At 32.4% G+C, this 21,770-nt stretch overlaps 2 protein-coding genes across 7 annotated transcripts in view; both read right to left on the reverse strand.

The window, feature by feature from the left end:
- Nucleotides 1-202: 202 nt before the first annotated feature.
- On the reverse strand, nucleotides 203-3,660 carry LOC105203450 (spidroin-1-like). The gene has a single exon (XM_039458151.1). It carries the CDS (start codon nucleotides 3,561-3,563, stop codon nucleotides 555-557), a length of 3,009 nt encoding a protein of 1,002 aa, XP_039314085.1. The 5' UTR covers nucleotides 3,564-3,660; the 3' UTR covers nucleotides 203-554.
- A 7,400-nt stretch (nucleotides 3,661-11,060) lies between these two features.
- The window catches only part of LOC105203447 (MAGUK p55 subfamily member 2), a 31,398-nt gene continuing 20,688 nt past the window's right edge, over nucleotides 11,061-21,770 (reverse strand). For 5 of the 6 annotated variants that reach the window (XM_026136598.2, XM_039457760.1, XM_026136599.2 and 2 more), the window contains 6 exons: nucleotides 21,082-21,387; nucleotides 19,346-19,582; nucleotides 16,232-16,706; nucleotides 15,810-16,144; nucleotides 15,494-15,568; nucleotides 11,061-12,345 (listed from right to left, as the gene is read on the reverse strand). In XM_026136598.2, coding sequence (XP_025992383.1) covers nucleotides 12,169-12,345; nucleotides 15,494-15,568; nucleotides 15,810-16,144; nucleotides 16,232-16,706; nucleotides 19,346-19,582; nucleotides 21,082-21,387 — 1,605 coding nt within the window. In that variant the 3' untranslated portion in view covers nucleotides 11,061-12,168. The remainder of the gene's footprint in view (nucleotides 12,346-15,493; nucleotides 15,569-15,809; nucleotides 16,145-16,231; nucleotides 16,707-19,345; nucleotides 19,583-21,081; nucleotides 21,388-21,770) is intronic. The other variant, XM_026136600.2, reaches the window with a different exon arrangement.

Genomic DNA, 21,770 nt, shown 5'->3' on the forward strand with positions numbered 1-21,770 from the left:
TTGGGACATATAGATGTGCAATCGCAATTCTGAATGTTAAATAAGTATGCTAAATTTTTTGTCAACATTTTAGAACCCAAAAACCTTTTGAAAAATACAATCGTTTAGCAGTTACTCAGATATAATAGCCCACGTACCATTAAATAAATATAATTTCTATTAATTAAACATAATAGTAAACAATGGTATGAAGAAAATACACTTTTAAATACTAACAAAAAATTCTTTATTTTATTATTAAAGTAAAATCACAGCTACATTTCTCTCGAAGATGAATTATTATGGCACGTATCATTTAAATAATACATTCGATAAGGAATGTATACAGGACTATAATACAATATATTAATCATAAATAGATTATAGTTGTAGCCAACAATAAGAAATGTAGTCTTGCGGGAGTAAATGTAAAATGTAAATAAACATGCGGGTACACATTAAATAGAAAACAAAGATTCTGTAACTCAGTTAATAATTTCTAAAGGACCGATCTTGTCTTGTGCATGCGTTGTCGTTAGTTATCTCCAGATAACAACGTTGACCTCTGTTTGCTTTTAGGCAGCTACTGCTAATGCACCAGCTCTTCCTGCGGCAGTCCTGAATGCACCAGCCATTCCCGCGCCAGCTTTTCCAAAGGCAGCCTGTGCAGCGGCAGCTTTTGCAGCAGCAGCATGTCCGGCACCAGCGAGTCCCGCACCAGCGAATCCAGCACCAGCCTGTCCATAGGCAGCCTGTGCAGCGGCAGCTTGTCTGGCGGCAGCTTGTGCAGCAGCAGTATGTCCGGCACCAGCGAGTCCCGCACCAGCGAATCCAGCATCAGCCTGTCCATAGGCAGCCTGTGCAGCGGCAGCTTGTGCAGCAGCAGCATGTCCGGCAACAGCTAGTCCCGCACCAGCGAGTCCTGCACCAGCAAATCCAGCGCCAGCCTGTCCATAGGCAGCCTGTGCAGCGGCAGCTTGTCTAGCGGCAGCTTGTGCAGCAGCACCATGTCCGGCACCAGCGAATCCAACGCCAGCCTGTCCATAGGCAGCCTGTGCAGCAGCAGCTTGTCTAGCAGCAGCTTGTGCAGCAGCAGCATGTCCGGCACTAGCAAGTCCTACACCAGCAAATCCTGCGGCAGCCTGTCCATAGGCAGCCTGTCCAGCAAATCCCGCGCCAGCAACTCCTGCAACGTGTCTAGCTTTTCTCGCACCAGCATATGCAGCAGCAGCTTGTCCAGCGGCAGTTTGTCCAGCGGCAGTTTGTCCAGCGGCAGTTTGTCCAGCGGCAACATGTCCAGCGGCAGCCTGTCCAGCGGCAGCCTGTCCAGCGGCAGCCTGTCCAGCGGCAGCTTGTCCAGCGGCAGCTTTTCCAGCATTTCCAGCGTGTCTAACATGTCTGGCATGTCCAGCTACTCCCGCAAATGCTCCTGCTGCTGACTGTCCACTGGCTACCTGTCCAGCAGCAATTTGTGCAGCAGCAATCTGTGCAGCAGCTTGTTCAGCGGCAGTCATTCCTACCAAAGCTTGTCCAGCGGCAATTTTTGCAGCGGCAACCTGTGCAGCAGCTTGTTTAACGGCAGTTAGTCCAGCGGCCGCCTGTCCAGCGGCAACCTGTCCAGCGGCTTTCTGTGCAGCAGCTTGTTCAGCGGCAGATAGTCCTGCGAAAGCTTGTGCAGCGGCCATCTGTCCAGCAGCAACTTGTCCAGCGACAACTTGTGCAGCAGCAGCTTGTCCAGCAAAAGCCTGTCCAGCGGTAATTTGTTGAGTGGCAATTTGTGCAGCGGCCATCTCTGCAGCACATTGTTCAGCGACAGTTAATCCAGCCATGGCTTGTCCAGCAGCAACCTGTCCAGCGGCAATCTGTGCAGCAGCTTGTTCAACAGCAGAGAGTCCAGCGGCAGTCTGTGCAGCGGCAGTCTGTGCAGCGGCAATTTGTGCAGCAGCTTGTCCAGCGGACATCTGTCCAGCAGCAATCTGTCCAGCAGCAGCCTGTCCCGCGGCAACCTGTTCAGCGGCAATCTGTGCAGCAACTTGTTCAGCAGCAGCTACTCCTGCGAAAGACTGTCCAGCAGCAACTTGTCCAGCGGCATTCTGTGCAGCAGCTTGTTCAGCAGCAGATAGTCCTGCAAAAGCCTGTTCAGCAGCAATCTGTCCAGCGATAACCTGTCTAGCAGCAGCGTGTCCTGCGGCAGCTTGTCCAAAGGCTACCTGTCCAGCGAATCCTACATTAGCGACTCCCGCGCCAGCAAGTCCAGCAACGTGTCTAGCTTTTCTTGCAGCAGCAGCCTGCCCAGCGGCAATATGTCCAGCGGTAGCTTGTCCGGCAGCAGCTTTTCCAGCAGCAGCATGTCCAGCGGCAACTTGTCCAGCGGCAGCTTGTCCAGCGGCAGCTTGGCTAGCGGCAACTTGTCCAGCAACAGCTTGTCCAGCGGCAGCTTTTCCAGCTTGTCCAGCGTGTCTAACTTGTCTGGCATGTCCAGCACCAGCTACTCCCGCAAATGCTTGTCCTGCAACCTGTGCAGCGGCAATCTGTCCAGCAGCAATTTGTGCAGCAGCTTGTTCGGTGGCCGATAATCCAGCCATGGCCTGTCCAGCGGCAATCTTTGCAGCGGCAATCTGTGCAGCAGCTTGTTTAACGGCAGTTAATCCCGCGGCAGTCTGACCTGCAACAACTTGTCCAGCAGCAGCCTGGACAGCAGCTTGTTCAGCGGCAGTTAATCCTGCAAAGGCCTGTCCAGCAGCAACTTGTCCAGCGGCAATCTGTGCAGCTACAGTTTGTGCAGCAGCAGCTTGTCCAGCAGCAGTTTGTCCAGCAACGGATGCTCCCGCAAAGGCTTGTCCAGCGGCAACCTGTCCAGCGGCAATCTGTCCAGCGGCAATTTGTGCAGCAACTTGTTCAGCAGCAGTTAGTCCGACAAAAGCGTGTGCAGCGGCAACCTGTGCAGCGGCAACTTGTGCAGCAGCTTGTTCAACGGCGGATAGTCCTGCACCAGCCTGTCCAGCGGCAGTCTGTGCAGCGGCAATCTGTGCGGCAGCATTCTGTGCAGCGGCAATCTGTGCAGCAGCTTGTCCAGCGGCTACCTGTCCTGCGGCAATCTGTCCAGCGACAACTTGTCCAGCGGCGATCTGTTCAGCGGCAATTTGTGCAGCCACTTGTCCAGCAGCAGTTTGTCCAGCAGCTGCTTGACCAGCAGCAGTTTGTCCTGCGAAAGCTTGACCAGTGGCAATTTGTCCAGCAACAACCTGTGCAGCATGTTGCTCTGCTGCAGTTAATCCCGCAAAGGCTTGTGCAGCGGCAATTTGTCCAGCAGCGGTTGCTCCTGCAAAGGCCTGTCCTGCGCCAGCGAGTCCTGTGCCAGCGAGTCCCGCGCCAGCAAATCCTGCGCCAGCGACTCCTGCGCCAGCAAGTCCCGCTCCAGCGAATCCAGCAGCAGCTTGTTTAGCTGCAGCCTGTCCCGCGAAAGCCTGTCCTGCGCCAGCTAGTCCGGCACCAGCTAATCCCGCACCGGCTAGTCCCGCCGAATAGAAGTGGGCATTTAGACCCAAGAAGAGGTTCAAGAGTATTAATGGTAAGATATACATGATGATTTCTCTTCTTGCTTACGAATCGGTGGAAGAATATCTGGCTGATCCGCTTATGTATGCCTCGTGTACTTGCACGATTTTGTAACGAAGACTGTCGTCGCGACCACTATTTATACCAATTTTTTGAACAGCTGTGGGGAAAAAGAGTTATTTATTGAAAACATTTTGATGAATGAAATTTATTCATGTCAATAGTTGCAGAAGAGAGATATAATGCAATTCATTCACATTTGTCGGTAAGCTAATCAGTAAGTTAAATGAATTGAAATAATATTGAATGTTAATGTGATAAGTGAATAAACAGAGTAATTATGAAAATTATACAAAATCATTCATTTAGGAATATCACGTAATTATCATGTTTTTGTCTTATCATCATATGTATAAAGATGGAAAAAGCCATGTTTGGTCAGAAAATTCCATTATCGATTAAACGTCAATGGTTTTAAATTACGTGTATCTTAAACAATATTTTTTATAATATATTTTTTAACTATTTTTTATAATATTTTTTATTTTGATATAATATTATTAATTTTTTTACTTTTACGTATTAAGAAAATTAGTGTGCCTATATAATGCGCTTGAATGTTAGAAGAACGTATAGTAAAATGACGTGCGTTAATGCTTTGATTGCCATGTCATTCATACTAGTAATGTTTTGCAAATACCCGATTATCTATTTGTGGATGACAATTTTATTCATCCCCTATTCAGAATATTTTGTTGAAATCTTTTATTAAATATTTAATATTAATGTATTAATATCTAATATTAAATATTTAAACTATTAAGAAAACAATATCAATTTTATTCAAAGAAATAATAAATAATATAATTAGGTATTCAAAGTTTATTGAAAGCAGATAGAAGATTTTTGTTAAAGAGCATAGGTACATATTTAGATAGATGAAGATGAGGTGTAACATTATTTTTAGTGAAAGAAGATAAAAATATATTGTGTATTATTCCATTGTAAAAAAATTATACTTTTTTTTATTTGACATTTAAATTTTATTAAAAAAAAAAAAAAGTTGTTTTTTTAAATCATATTTTTAAAAAACGTCGTTTTGATGGTGACTACTGCTCTCATGGGAGATACAAGAAACAAAATAAGCTTTATAAAACTGCAAATATAGATCTAATGCTTAGCGTAATCGTTTTTCAAAATATTGCATTTGCACGAAATGATAACTGGTCAAAGTCAACACAGCAGATTTTTTCTTATAAACTTTACTCGTTTTTATTAAGAAAAGTTAAACTACTTCAAAAATGATATATAAATTTATTATTTCATAGGATTATGATGAGTAATATCTCAAAAAATTTCAATCATTTCAATAACATTTTGGTAATATTTTCGAAAATTTTAAAATTGTAGACGTTTGTAATAATAGTGTTTTCGACTGTAGTGGGTTTTAACCCAGGTTTAACCCATTTGCTGGACGATCGTCCGTTCTAATTGGACGATTCCGGCAAATGGCGATAAACCTGAGTTAAAACCCACTGCAGTCGAAAATGCTATAAGTTTTCAGTAATTAATTTTTCTGAGATTTCAAGAATTGCGGACATTTTGTTATTTTAGAACTGTCTCAGAAAGGTACAGAAATATTTAAATCCAGTTGAATCTATGAAAAGAACTCACGTCTTATTTCTGTATGTGGATAGAAAATGATTCAATTTTATCTTCAATTCTTTTCTATATGTATAGTTAAAAAATTGCCTTTTACAAATCGCTGGAAAAAACTAGAAAAATTTTGGTTTTTTTCTGAAAACTTGCTTCTTTTGTTCAAAAAATTATTGTTTTTGTTATATAAATTACATACTACCAAATTTTACAGTTTAATAAGACAATATGACTCGTATAATTGCTGGAATTAATATTAAGCTAATTTTTATGTTTATATTTGGAATATTACATCACTTGAGATTTAATTATATTGTTAGGAATGTAAACCTGACTACCAGTTTGAAGACTAATTTAAGTTAATATTTATGTTAATTATTTCGTGAAGAATTTTGAATATTCAATTTTGAATAATTGAATTATCAAGAGGCATAACGTTATATCCTAGTCAAAAATAGTTTCTCAAAACAATATCGTTTCGACATCGTTAAGATCGATTCAAAACTTACGTCGAAATTACAACATTTTCGAGTAACCAAAAGTTGAGTATGTAAAGAGTATAATGAAAGTTTTATACATTTTTTTATATTTTTGGAATATATATGTAATAAATAATCTTATATTCTAAAAAATTTCATTCGAATCGATATCGATTCAACGATGCGATGATATGAAAAAAAAATTAACTAATTGCATTTCTACTTTTGCATTGTTTATTTTTATTATTTATTACATGAAAACAAGTAGAATGATTTCTGCGTGTAATGATTTGTAGAATCAGACATAGACATTATTCGACATTGATTTACACAATAATTATTGCTTATCTGAAATTTTTTTTCAGGATTTTTATACACATTGAAACACTTCAGAAATATTGAGAAATTTATATTTTTTCTTAGAATTTTTCATATATATATATATATATATATATATATGTGTGTGTGTATGTGTGTATGTGTGTGTATTTCAAAATATTCTAAGGTTTACATTACAAAGAATCTGAGAACTGTTCAAAAAAATATGATGTTATACCGAAAATCAAAAAAATTCCAAAAAAAGTTTTCATATTCATTTTTTATTTGTTAAAAAAATATTTTTCAATAATTATTTTAAGAAGAAAAAATTGTTTTCATTTTTAAATATAAAAATAAAGCAATTTAAAAAAAAATAAATTTAATTGAAAATGTTTTAATTGAACAGAAGTAAAAAAATACCTTCAATAATAATTCAAATACGAACCAATATCGAAACGATTTTGATTTTTAAATTATTTTACCTAGTCAGAAATAATTCTTTAAAAAGAGAAAAAATAAATTATTTTTTCGTTCTTGACGGGATGTTTTCGGAAAACATCAAAATAGCTCTTCGAAACGATGTCGTTTTGATGTTAAATGAAAGTCGAAAATTACTCGAAATTGGAGTCAAAACTCATCAAAATTAATAAAAATTTCGAAAATTTTCAACATTGAAACGACATCGTTTCGAGGATCTATTTCTGACTAAAATTTCATTTAAAAAATACATTAATTCTATTTTTATTTATTTTTGTAGTTTGTTTTTTGTTTCCGTCGTACTTACATTAATTATCATAAATAGAACGAAAAAACTTTACGGCCAGAAACGTAAAGACAGAAACTAACATTAATCTAATGTACATAAACTATTTTCTAGTTATTTCTCATTAAAATTGATTTTTAATTTTAGTTCACCATATCTTGATCCGGTGAACTAAAGTGTAATTTTGTTTCATAGTTTACTTTTTCTTGTATAGTTATAAAAATTATTTTAATTCATCCTCTTGACTTGTTATTATTTCGGCAAACGAAAATGGATCAAAACATTTAAGATAAATAGAAATGGATTCAAAAAATCGAGAGTTTGGATTCGGCAATGATCACACGAATCCATTTCTATACAAAGTTTTCCATTTCTATTAAAGTTTAAATATTTCTTAAATTCATTTTAATCCATGAAATAAAATTGGAATTATAGAATTTTTATGTTTTTTAATCAAAAAAGTTATGCGGGATATATAATCTATCTTAATCCATGAAACGGGATTGAAATAATAATTTTTATTTTTTCAATCTAAAAGAAGTTTTCCCAGGTTGTCTAATCCATTTAAATCCATGACATAGGATTGAAATGACTTAATTGCTGTCTTTTAATCCAAAATGTATTTAAATGAATTAAAATGTATTACAAATTTTCAATTCATTTTTGTTTACTGGATTTTTATGAACGTAGTATTTAGATTATATATTTTTTAATTTTTACAATACAAGCTTTAAAATATTAATTAGAATAAAAGTAAGACAAAAATTGAGCTGACTTATGGATCACAGTATGGCGAACTTATTTGGATTCGATAATAAGTGTGGTGAGTTAGAGTTAAGAAATCATATAGTAAAACAGATAATTTTGATACTGATGACTATCATAGTGCAACACTTTTTGAATTTTTTCAATATATTTTTCTACCCCTTGAGAAAAAAACCAAAAAAATCCGCGGATAATAGAAAAAAATTTTTTTCCGAGCCTTTAAAACTATAACTTTTCTATCTAGTATGTATGGATCAAGAATTTGGATTCGAATTAATTAAAATGGATTACAAACTTTCAATACATTTTAATTCATTTCCGTTTGCTAGGAATATTTATGATACATAAGTCCATTTACGATTATCCTTTCCGTATATATTCCTTTAAACAAAATATTATTTATAAAAAAGATTAATTTCCCTGAGATTTTTATTTTCATATGTTTTAATTTTTACATATATAAATCTGATATACATATATGGCATAATATTTTTATTAAAGAAAAAAAGAAATATATAATATTCATGTATAAAAAATGCACGTTTTTTATATCTATAATTACATATATATTTTTATTCTAATTAAATATAATAAAGATGAAAAAATATATTAAATCCTTATATTTAACTTTAATAACACATGGTTCGACAAACATCCTTTCGTAGAACGCTGAAAAGGAAGTGAGGATAACGGAATATTGAAATAATAATTAATTCGTTGTATGGTTCTAATTTGTAACAAATGCTTGATAAACTTTATTCCATCGTGCATCACATTGCTCTTCGGGACAAGTGTCTCGATTCAACATACAGATATATATTTAGAGTCGTTGGGTATCTGTACAAAGCGACCCATCCATCTTAAATCTACAAGTATATATTTCTTTTTTCGGAAGAGGTATGTTGAATTGTGAAAAATTCGAATATGTGTAAGTGTGGATGCATATGCGTGTGTTCGTCGGATATTAGAAAAGGCATTATTAGCTTTGTCCTCCGTGAAACCCAAATGCAAGACAAAACTCTGTCAAATCGACACAGTAGGTCTTTTCGCATTAACCTCCATCAATTGTAGGCTTCATGTTATTAAGGCACTTTCCATGCCGGAATACGAGGTGTGTTCAAAAAGTATCGCGAATTTTGTGTTTTTTCAAAAATTATTTATTTATTCATGAATATCTATTTTGTCCCCTTCAAAGTAATCCCCATGAGATATTATACACTTGTGCCAACGGTTTTTCCAATCTTCGAAGCACTTCAAAAAATCATTTTTTTTTATCTTGTTCAGCTCCTCCTTCGATGCCGTCTTTATCTCGTCAAGCGTAGCGTAACGTCGTCCTTTCATGGGCCTCTTCAGTTTAGGGAACAAGAAAAAGTCACAGGGGGCCAGATCTGGGGAATACGGTGGCTGCGGCATCATTAGTGTGTTGTTTTTGGCCAAAAAATCGCGCACAAGCAACGATGTGTGAGCAGGGGCGTTTGGTACGAATTTCGCGGCGACCCGTCTCATGCCCAAATCATTGATAAAAATCGAATGGCACGAGCCAATCGATATGTTTAGGTCCTCAGCAACTTCTCTAACGGTGATTCGACGATTGGCCAATACCATTTTCTCCACTTCATTAATTTTTTCGTCTGTTGTTGAAGTGCTCGGGCGTCCGGCACGCTCTTCGTCGTTCACATCTTCTCGGCCTTCTGAGAACATTTTGTACCACCGATAAACGTTGCTTCGGTCCAAGGTAGTTTCTCCGTATGCCACAGTCAACATTCGGAATGCATCCGCGCACTTAATTTCGTTTTTCACACAAAATTTGATACAGGTTCTTTGATCCATTTTTTTGAATAGGTAAAAATCGAAGACGATCCAAAACACGTGCAAGCAAAGCAGCTGTCAACAATTAAGTGAACATTCAAAATGGCCGAGCTTGTCGGCATAAGTGAGAGACATGAGTACCAACATAACGCCACAAAAAGATCGAAATTCGAATATACGTAACCCGCGAAAATTCAAAATTCGCGATACTTTTTGAACACACCTCGTATTACTTAGCGTGCACGAACAGCAAAATGAGACACGAAACAAAATTCACGGGGAAAAGTGTGTAGTGGAATCGAATAAGTAAAATAGTCGTACGTGCGTACGGTTATCATTAACTAAAATTAATTAAAATACGCTAAAATTAACTGGACGGCGGTCTAACACATCAATCGACCCGTTGCTACTTTACAGTCGTTGTCGAAATTGGCAGTAAATCATGTGTACACTCATAAAAGAATTATTTTATTTTAAAATATTAAATCAAGATATTTCTTATTGCTTTTGTTGCTTAAAAATGTTTTAAATCTTTATAATTTAAAATATTTTTTTCAAAACAAACGTTAAGTATTTAAAAAACAGAGACAAAAATAAATTTGAATACCTTAAAATTAAATATTTCTTTTATAATGCGATATAACTTTCTTTGTTGTAAAAGAAAGCATTTTTTCAAGCTCCGTTTCTTTCTTAATATAATTTGTTCCTTCTATTGTTATAGCGAAGGATGAATAACTGAGAAAATTCGTTGATTTTCTGTACATACATTACGATTTAATGTTGGATCATTGCATCAGTTTCGCTAAACAATTGTAAATAAATGACTGATTAAAAAAATATATTAAAATAAGATTTCAAAATGCATAAATGATAAATTGCAAATTAATTGCTTTTTTTTATCTAATTTTAATGTACATTCGATTAAAATATTACTTGACAATTTAATTATATTATTTTTATTTGTTCTTATTGACTGGGTCAATTTCTTATTTGTTCTCTAATTAGTGCAATGACCTTATATTCTTAGGAAAAATTTGACCGAAAACTTAACTAAAACAACTCTAAAAATTTTCTGAAATTGTACTACGTTTCGAGCAATTTTCCATAAAATTTGAGTAAATTACAGTAAGATTTTAGTATAATTATAATACCATTTCAGCATAATGTTAATATATTATATAATGTAAAAATTCAAATTTATTTGTAAATTTTAATAAAGCTATTAAAATAATCTTTTTTTTTCAATCAAAAATCCAATTTTGGGACCCAATTTCAAGAAATTTTTTGATCATATAAAATCTTTATATGAAGTTATATATATAAAAAGTTATATATATAAAATCTTGTTTCAAAAAGTATTTTTGTCAAGACAAAAATCATACAGATACTGATGCGCTTTTCATTCTACATCCTGTGATCTTTTTACTTACAAAAAATACAGAACTCCTGTGTTCACTTGCTGACAATGTTGCGTATTGTTCACAGTTGAACACAGATAAACTTCCGCGACTTTCAATTTTCATGTATTTCAACAATATTTTGCAACGCTTTTAGCGAAACGTTAGAAAAATTTTAATACATTTTTAGAAAAATATCATTACACTTTTAAAACTTTTTGAAATTAATTTTTTGAGACACTTTAATTTAATTTCATCGAATTTTAGCGACTATTCAACAATTTAATTAAAAATTATTTTTAGTAAAGATATCAGAAAAATTTTCAAAAAAATTTACATTTTTAGAACAGTTTTTGGAAAAATTTTAATTTATTTTCATAGAAGTTTCATAGAATTTTCAGCAAACATTCAAGAGTTTCAGTAAAAATCATTTTTAGTAAGGATGTTAACGACGATTCAGTAAATTTTTAGAGAAATTTCGGATAAATTTGTGGAGAAACGTCAATTTAATTTTTCACTATTTTTACTGTAAAAATTAATTTCAGTGAAATTGCAGCAAAATTTCATCCAATTTTTCAGCTAAAATATTACTTTCAGCAAAATTTCAGCGAATTTTTAGTAAATTTTTTCTACTAAAACAGTAATTTGCAAAATTAAAATCAATGAAATTTTTATGCAGAACGGGTCGTTTGTAAATTTATGAACTAATGCAAACGCTGTATATTTAATTATTAAACGATGATAATGAGATTCTCGATTGCGTCCTTTACGCGACAACGCATCGATATCGCTTCGCACGGCGTGAGATATTCATAACATTCTTTGTACTCTTAATTACAATACGTGTGTTTTGTGTTTTCGTAGCCGCGCGACGAACGGAGTTTGCTTAGGTAGTAAACTATCGTCATCTTTTTATGTCATTAGTTAGTCATTTCAGATTATTGATGTCATGTCATGTTATCTATTTAAGATGTAATGACGTTATTTTCTTGACAAATTAATGACGTCTTTTATTTATTCATCCCACGATATATTTACAATGTCGTACTAATTATGACATTTGACCAGTTTATTAATCGACGACGTACTAGTAACATCATTGATCATTTAGTTTGGTACAAAACATGAAAATAATAGCGTATTTTCTACATATACATGACGTTACGTGGCTGTGATAAATTTACGTCATTTTTATGATGTCTTTGACATCAAGATTCGTCAGATTTGTCATAGATTTATCTAATTAATGACATTAAATCGACGCAACTTTGCTACCTGAGTAATTCCGAATATTTTTTTCGGAAGTATGATTTCGCCGTTTTCATACGTAACGTAGGCAGTAATAAAAAATCGTTTTCTCATCCGTATGATAAAACTCTTTGCAGCTATCTTGACTTCTTGATTCTTGAATCTACCGATGCCGTACGCTGCGTTCAGGAATCGATTAGTAGATCCAATTGACTGGCACCCATTGATGCTCCGTAGCTAAAGAATCCAAAGCCGCGATCACCTGCCTGAACGTATTGTCAAAGTCCTCGTTCACGATCACCTGATCGATGTATTTCTCATAGGCTCTCTGTAGAGCTGCGGATTCTTCTAACGTGGATTTTAAATCGTCCTCCTGTTAAACAGATCGTCAATAAATTTTTCGCTTTTAATAACTTATTGTGCAAAATATTTATTTTTATTTTTGAAGATGTTATGCTATATACAGAAAAGACAGTACCAAGTATTAATGTAAATTAAAAGTAATGCATCTAGGAAAAAAACTTTTTATATATAATTATATTATTTATCAAACAAAATAAAACAAAGGTTAAGGCTCTTATAAATAAATTAATAAATTAATAAATTAGGGAACAATGAGCTCAAGAGCCACAAAATCTTATGGCTCTTGAGCTCATTGTTCCCTAATTTTATTACATTATTTATATTTATATCTTTATATGTATATAAATATAAATACATGTATTATATATAATTATTAAATATATAATATTACATATATAATATATTATATATGTATATTTAATAAATATATATTATTTATATTTATATATGGACAGATTTGATATATAATTATATATGAAAAACTTTTTCTCAGATGTATTATTTTTAATTTGATATTAATGTTTGATACTGTTTTTGTTATGTATATATAATGTATATTATATCACATAATATATTATAATTATTAAACATATATAATATATAATTATACACTTATATAACATATATTTATGTATGGACATATATAATATATGATTAAATATAAAAAATTTTTTAGGAGGCAGTGTTTATATTATCTATATAGAGTTATTTAAATGAAAAAATAACTTGATCTTAGCTTTATCTTGATTATTAGAATGTATTATCTCTATTTTTAGCTTAGATAAAAAAAGTGTTATCTGTTTTAAATTATTTAAATTTATGTAAACAACGAATATGAAGTATTATCTTATACATATTCAAGTTACTATTTATTCTAACAGGAAAATTTTTTTGAAGTGATAACAGATTGCACACATCAAAAAATAGTAACAGAAGGTAAATATTGCCTCAAAATCTATATAAATAATTTGAAAACTTATAAAGAATTTTGTTAGTCAATATAATGCAAATTATATATACGTTTTCTATATTTTTCAACTTTGATTTTTATTTGTGTATTGATCACATCAAAAAAGGAATATTTTGTGTCAGATCAAATTATTTGAAGAACTCTTATTTTTATTTTTAAGAAATAAAGATTTTATAAATAAAAATATGAATATATTGTTTTTATATTCTAAATTATTTTATTTAGCGTGTTTTAACAGCGATATTATTATAAAATTACTTGGATAAAATTATCTAGATATAAACTTTATTTTTCATCTAAATAAATTTAAAATTAGATTATGATTATTTTATCTAAGATACAATTACATGTAATTTATTTTATCTTTATTTAAACAAATTATATAAGCGTAACCCTGTTGATACAAGAAGGAATATAATTTCAATGGATACTGATAATTTCTCTCTTTCTTTTTCTTGTTATTTATACAATAATTGCCGTTATTTATAAAAAAAACTATTTAGATAACCATCTAAAGAAATAACTTTATCTTATCTTAGTCTAAATTATATTATAATGTGTATTATAATATAATTATATTACCTTTTAAATAAAAAAGTGTTATCTTTTTCAAATTATCTAAGTTATATATGAACAGTAACGAGAATGAAGGATATTGTCTTTAGTCTTAACCTTCAAATTATTATTTATCTTAACAGGAGTGTTTTTTAAAGTACTAAATAAAAGAATTGAGTTTCGAAATTCACTGCTAGTACTGAAAAATTATAATATACGTAACATAAACTATAGATTTTTAGTACTAACAGAGAATATTAGAGCGCAGCCCAGATTGCACAAATCAGAAGTAGTGGAATTTAAAAGTTGCTCCTAAATTATAAATTCGAAAACTTACAAGAAATTTTATTAGCCATTATAATATGAGTTATATATACCTTTTTTCTATAACTTTGATTTTTATTTACATATTGATTTAAATCTAAAGAAGAATATTTTTTATCACATTAAATTATATGAGGAACATTTGTTTTTAAGAAATAAAGATTTAGAAATAAAAGTATGAATATATTTCCAAATCCTGTTTTGCTAACTATAGCGATATTAAATAAAAATTATGTAGATAAAATCATATACGATTTTATCTTTTATGTAGATAAATTGAAATTAAATTACTTTTACTTTATTTAAGAAATATTTACAAGTAATTTATCTTATCTTTATCTGCGTAATTTTACGTTATATAAACGCAACACTGTATTTACTATTAAATTTTCTTTAAAGGCTTTGATAAAGACTTAAATTTTAGTAACATACAATATATTTTTATTTTAATATCATAATAGTCATCTAAAGAGCATAATATGATTGTATAATAATAGTATTAAAACAAATTCTAATTCTTGGTTCAAATATTGTTATTTTCTATTCGATATTTTTTCTTTCGTGAAAATTATTATTGAATAATGAGAATATATTTTTTTTATGACACTATGTAAAATTTTTTCATGTAAGCAAATTATCTCTCTTTAACGCTATATACATATATAAATCTCATTTTAAAATTTGACATTAAAAAGAAAGAATACTAAAAAAGAGAATAAAAATGAAAACAAGAAGTTCTTCAACATAAAAATTCAGGCAGCATGAAACATTACAGCAATATTGCTGTAACATTGCAACGTTGTTGTAATATTGCTGCAATATATGCTATCTGGGTTAAACAATTAGGTTAACAAATGAGCAAAATAAGGTAATAGAGTATAATATTATCATTTGTTCATTATAAATACCCTAAAAATCGCTAAATATTCAAAGATCGAAAAATGTTTTTGTTTTCTGTATACATTGGTTGGTTTTATGATAAAAGTAAAGTGCATTTTAGACGAAATTACGAACTTTATTTGATTCCGTTAATTGCATATAAAAGTGCTTAAAGAGATTTATTTGCTTACGTTAATGCAAGGACACGAACTTGCTAAGAGAAAGTTAACGTTTTTGTGGCTTCCATGAACTAAGCATTGAAGGTTTTTATTCTAAGAACCAAAACTTAGAAATATATATATCGTATAAGATACTAAAATAATTAAATCTATAGCTATTATAAATAATTCTTGTAACATTCCAAATTACTGTAAATATTGCAGTGCTGCACAATAACGTAATAAAACAATACTAATCATGCGATACAAACCTCGTATAAAGATGCGAGGGACTCTAGCGTCCTGGCTCTCCTCGAGCTGTACCTGATGGAACTCTGGCGGTCGAACTAGCAAAGCCAACATCAAATTTATACAACAAATTAACACTAAAGTGTTAGAATAAAAATAAAATAAAATAACGATGAAACAAACACGTTGTCACATAAAAATTACTAGCATCACATGAAGTTAATAGGAAAAGCTCCAAATGGTATAGAAATTAATAATAGATAATGTAAAGAAAATGATTTTTATAAAAAATATGTACGAGTATATATTGCAATAGATGTAAACTTTGAATAAGAATACCGTTAGATTTCGGCTGCTAGCACCAGTCGATCTTCCGAGATCGTACAAGGACTTCAGCTGTTCCATTCCGGGCGCGGCGATGAATATGACGTAGGGCATAAACTCCGTGCTATTGTGAAGGATTTTGAGCGCGGCCGGGCTACAGTCCAACACGCACATCTTGCCGGCCCTTATCAGCTCCCGCACCGAATCCAGTTTTGTGCCGTACAGGTGTCCGCCGTGTTCGCCATGCTCCAGAAACCTGTGCTCCCTGATGTCTGACTCCATTGACTCGCGATCGGTGAACCAATAACTTTTGCCATCTTCCTCGAGCACTCTAGGCGGTCTCGATGTATCTGAAGAGAGAGATCACGTTCGCTCAGTATGATAATCAAGTCTATACGCTGCATGCAAAACACGCGGATTGATTGAGTGTTTCTTACAGGGTACAATAGTGCCAAACTTCTCGGGGTCACTGTTGATCAGCCTGTTCTTCAGGGTTCGTCGACCCACGCCACGTGGGCCAACTAGAGCCAAGGTTTTGCGTCGAAATGGTGGCATCCGAGCGACTTCCTCGTAGAGGAGTAATTCGGCGGCGTCGAACTCACCGTTTGACTTGGATTGATACATTTTTCTCTTCTTCTTCTTGGATATCCTGGTGCCGCAGATGCTGATCTTATGAACGAAGTCGGCCTCAGGCGGCACGAACGCCTTTCTGCGTTCCTCTAGCTCAAGCGAAGGTATCAACCCGGGCGATCCGAGACTCTCACCCTCCACTCTTCGCGCTTGCCACCAATTCGGATCAGCCTGATCAACGATTTGGAGAATGTCACCTTTCTGAAAAGGCAGACCAATCTCTCGACAAGGCAGAAGAGTGTCCTCTGAAGGATCGTAATCGAAGAGGGCCCTCATGTAACACTGCAACGACAAATCAAATTAGAAGGCGGCGATGAGATTGTTATGAATTTTCATTGCTTTGCGATTATGCCGACGCCGCGATGTCGTGTTCACTACGCTCGACTGAGCCGTAAAGGAAGGCAAATGAGAACGTAGTTGTTACCAGAGGCATTGAGATGGAAAAACTGCTTGCGCCCCTGATAATTTTTCTGACATTACTACAAAGTCTACAGTATTTTTGGAAAATTTTTTTATAAAAATTAAAATATTTTTCAGAAATAATTTGAAAATATCTGAATATTTTCAGATTTTTTCAGATCAACACAATATTTTAAATATTGAAATAAAAATTAATAAACCAACGTAAACTACCAAATACAGATATTAATGTCAGTATAGTATTTAATATAATGTATTGCGTCAAAATATTATATTTATTTTGATTTCAGAGTTCAATTTTGGGAGCCTCATCTTCAAAACGTCACTTTATTATCATTTTGTTAAAAATAATTAAGAAACGTCATAATGTTGCGTCTTTTATTCTACATATTGCGGTTTTTTAATTACAAGAAATAGAACTCCACTGTGCAAACAAACAATACGTGACACTGTCAGCAGTATCACATATTACTTGTTTAATCTCATTACAACTTACAAAAAAAAAATAATTTTATAGCAATTATGAAAAATTATGAAAAAATCTATATTTTTTCTAAGAATTTAAATCTTACAAAATCTGGAAAGTATGAAAATGTACAAAAAATTTTAAACTTATCAAATAATATCTCTATAGGTTGGGAAAATTAAAAAAATGATATAATATTATACAAAGGCTGACAGGCCAAGCTGGATCATCGCGCTTTCATTTATAGTTAAACAATACATATATTCTACACACTTTATACTTTTACTAGTGAATTTTTATATACAGAAAGTGGTAATATGAACACCCATTTATATTTTTTTCAATAACTTTGCTAATAATCAATATTTTATATTAAAATTTAACAATTACATTCATCAAAATGTTGTTTAATATATTCGAGACTTAAAGTTATAAAATATTTATTACTTAAGACGTATAATGAATTGTATAATGAACTGTATAATGAATTGTTAGAAAATAAATTGTTAGAAAAAACAATATAGCCAAGAAATTTTAAGATAGAAAGAAAAAGCTAATTTGCTTCAATTAGAGGATAGATCAGACAAAGTGGCAAAACGACAGTTTTTACAAAATAAACTTTTAAACTTTTGTTTATAGAGAAAAAATAAAATATTGCAAAATACATATATTTACATATAATTTTCCTACTGTCAATATTACAAATTTATCCCAAGCAAAACAAAAAGTCCTCAGAAGGAAAATAAATTCCAATGAATTAAAAGTTATAACTTATTTTAATTTATTTGAGTCCGCGCTTTAGAGTCCCGGAGTGTTTTTGGATTTAAATAGATTCAAATGGATTGAAATACGAAATGAACAATTTATTATTTTTAATTTGGATGGATTCATGTTTCAATTATATTACTTTTTGATTTAAATAAATTAAAATACAAAATGAGCTATTCATTATTTTGAATTTAGATTCATGTCCCCATTATATCATTTTTGGATTCAAATGAATTGAATACAAAACAAATTATTCATCATGCTAAATTTAGTTGCATTCATATTATTTTTGGATTCAAATGAATTCGCAAAACCTGAAGCGCAAATTCGATTCATTTTCATTTGTTGGGTATAGTAGGGCTACGTACAAAAAGTGCTCGGGTGCACCCAGATGCACTCAAGTGCAATTTATTCTTGTTTAACATTCGGTAAACAATATAATTAAAATAATATCTCTAATGTTTCTGAACACAGTTTTCTAGAGTGATCAATTTATTGAAAAAATATTTAGATATGAAAATCTCGATAATGCCAACATTACCAATTACCATCAGTATACTTCTATGCTCATATTAAAAAATGCTGTTGTTTGACGTTGTATAACTTGAAATGTACATACAGTTAAATAAACATCAGTTAAATAACAAAAGAAACTTGAGTGTATAGTCGTGAGCTAAAAGGTTGCAACACATTTTCTTTGATGGTAGATGATTTGATGCTTAATTGGTTGGATCCACAGGTAAGAACCAATGACGTTCGCCGTTTGATGAGCAAGTCTACATTTCAAAAACAATCGAAGAAAATGTGTTGCAACCTTTTAGCTCACGACTATACATACATTCGTATGATAATATACTGTATGATAATATATAGTTTAAAAAGAATGAGAAAGTATAATTAAAATGTAATTAAATGTTAAAATATACCTAGAAAAAAACTTCAAAATGCACAAAAATAAAAAAATGTTGATAATTGTCAGCCATTGTATATTGAAATAAATATTAGCGGCATTACATAACGGCAGGCTACTAAACAAATGATCGTCATCTAATAACGGGTATAATACGGATGTTTTTAAACCTGTATGGTCCATAATACCACCTTTTCTTTTATATAAATTTCTTATTCTATAATTTTTGAAAATATCTTAAAAAATCTGTGAAAAATTTAAAACATTTTTCAAAAATCTTGATAGATTTAAAATATAAGAAATTTTCAGAAAATATGCAAAATTCCAAGAAAAATTTTTACTAAGGACAGCACTTACCGTAGACTTGACGGGCCGGTTTACATCCGAAGCAATACCTGGAGCCAGTTTTAGAGATAGATTTTCTTTGGCATCTTGAATTGCCTGCTGGAGCTCCTCAGGGTTTCGAACTCTTTTACCGTTGACTTCGAGTATTACCTCGCCTGTCTTCAGGAGCTCTTGACGAGCCGCTGTGCTGCCACCGAGGATCCTAGCGATGATCATATTCCCAGACTCATCTACTTGCACCGTCAAACCCTAGAAAAATAGAGACATGAAAATAAACGTTTCGTCCTTGTCCTACCTTCAACTTAACTAAAGCGCAAGTTCACTCGCGACATTGAAATTCTTCCCAATGTAATGTGATCAATAAAGCCTTAAGCAACAAACGTCGAAAATAGGCGTATTTCGATACGTTGGGGTATCTTAAAGAAGTGCGCAGTAGCAGAAAATCGTTAAAACATGTGGTGTGCCATAGAAATAAACATTCACACTTATTTATGAACTGGAAATGGCAAGTCTTCGTTTCTTCTTCGGGCGAATCTAGCTAATTCGCGAGTGTTGTTTATTTCGCAATAAACTTTTTAATCTCGCGTTAAATAATAATACATGTAAATTAAAAATAAAGAAATAAAATAAAAAATGTATCAAATATTGGATCGCAAAAAGTTACAGATAAAATGTGAAAAATCTTAGATATTAGAGGAGATATAATACTAAATATTGTATAAACAAATTAAATGAATAATTTGGAGTCGGCGCAAACAAACGAGCAAAAATAATTTTTTTAGGGAATAAAATCTTTTAACCTATTATCACATACAATGTTAGATGTTTCGGCTTAAATTTTATGAAGATTTTCTTAAAGTCTTCGTAAATATTCTGAAGTTCAATATCTCCTTTAATAAATTTTTCAAATTTTATCTGTTTTTTTTTTGTATTTAGACAATATTTGATACATTCTTAATTTTATTACTAATAATATTCAATTTTTATTTTTATTGATATTTATAATGCGATTTGTATCTTATATAATTTACATAAATTTTATGATTTACATGCATGTTTAAATTATTTTATTGAAAGAACGTCACAAATACTGGCATACTATTGTACTTTGTATTTAAATAATATTTTTCAAACAAAAGCTAACAATAATATTTTAAAAACATGAATACAAACTAGAAAGTCGTGCCTTCTATCAGATAACATAGCAGTTTTTATATTGTTTCGTATTTTATAATAACGTTTTTGCAATATAACTCAGAAAAGTGTAAAAAATTAGCACAGTAGGTAGTAATACAGCAAAATTCATATACGGCCCCGCAGAGAAAGAATAAACTATAAAATAAACTAAATAATTGATAAACTAAATAATAAAGTATATTTTTATGTTTTAAACAATGAAGTTGATAAAAGTAGAAAGTTACAATTGAATTCTCCTACTTTATATATATTTTTGGTACCTTAATGTATATGTGGATTTGTCACGTTCGACGCTATCTTAAGGTATTAGAAAATGTAAAAAAATTAATAAAATTTGACTGATTTTATACAGAAAAATGCTATAAATATGTGAAGCTTTTATTTTTACACAGATCATGTTTTTATCTGTATTAATTTAATCCAATGTTTAGTTTTGAGATTTGAAATAAGAAAAGATACAATATTGGTGACTTTCCTTTATTTGTTAGATAATAATGTATTAGTTTTGATTATGTTTTTTTTTCTTTTTTTTGTATGCTGTCTGGACTTACCAGGGGTTCATCCGGCTGTCTCCGAAGGCCGACTACCCTGATAGGTATCTCCTCCTTTTTGTTGGTCGGCATCGTCGACGCGGGAGGATCGGGCAGTTTAGAAAGCGTCTCTTCTCTGCGTTCCACAACCGCGTCGTGCGTCTCCAGGAGCGCTCTCAAATGTGCGTTACCGAGAAGATTCACCAACTCTCTGGCGTACGGATCCCTGGAGACTCGGAAGGCGTGACACACTTCGTCGACGATGTCACAGATGGATGAGCATACCGGCTCCACGGGCACCGGCGGGTCCTCGAGACGCTCTTGCACCTAGCATTCAGAACAAAAAAGAGGGAAGACTTCAAATCGGAACCTGTTAAAAACTCGTTTCTCACGTGGACTTTAGAAATGTGATTCCTACGCAACCCTATCTCTCTCATGCTGGCGCTATGATAATTTCAATTCATGATAATCTTTTCTTTTTTCCAATCACATTACGTCGATTGACACTTTCCTTACTTTATATCTCTTTTTACATTATATTCTGCTCAAGATTTGCTATTATTTAATTCTCATTCTTTAATTTGTGAAATTATAATATTTTATTAAGACATATTACATAATATAATAGTTTATTCAATTTATTTATTTAGAAGTTTTGTTACCAATTATGAAAATTGGAAGGTTTCCATATTAAAGTTCACTATGAGATA

This window comes from Solenopsis invicta, chromosome 15 (assembly GCF_016802725.1).
Source record: "Solenopsis invicta isolate M01_SB chromosome 15, UNIL_Sinv_3.0, whole genome shotgun sequence".
In the NCBI taxonomy this organism is placed as follows: domain Eukaryota; kingdom Metazoa; phylum Arthropoda; class Insecta; order Hymenoptera; family Formicidae; genus Solenopsis; species Solenopsis invicta.

Bases quoted from the DNA above. Each gene is read 5' to 3' on its own strand.
- LOC105203450 (XM_039458151.1), bottom strand. From the start codon at position 3,563: ATGTATATCTTACCATTAATACTCTTGAACCTCTTCTTGGGTCTAAAT.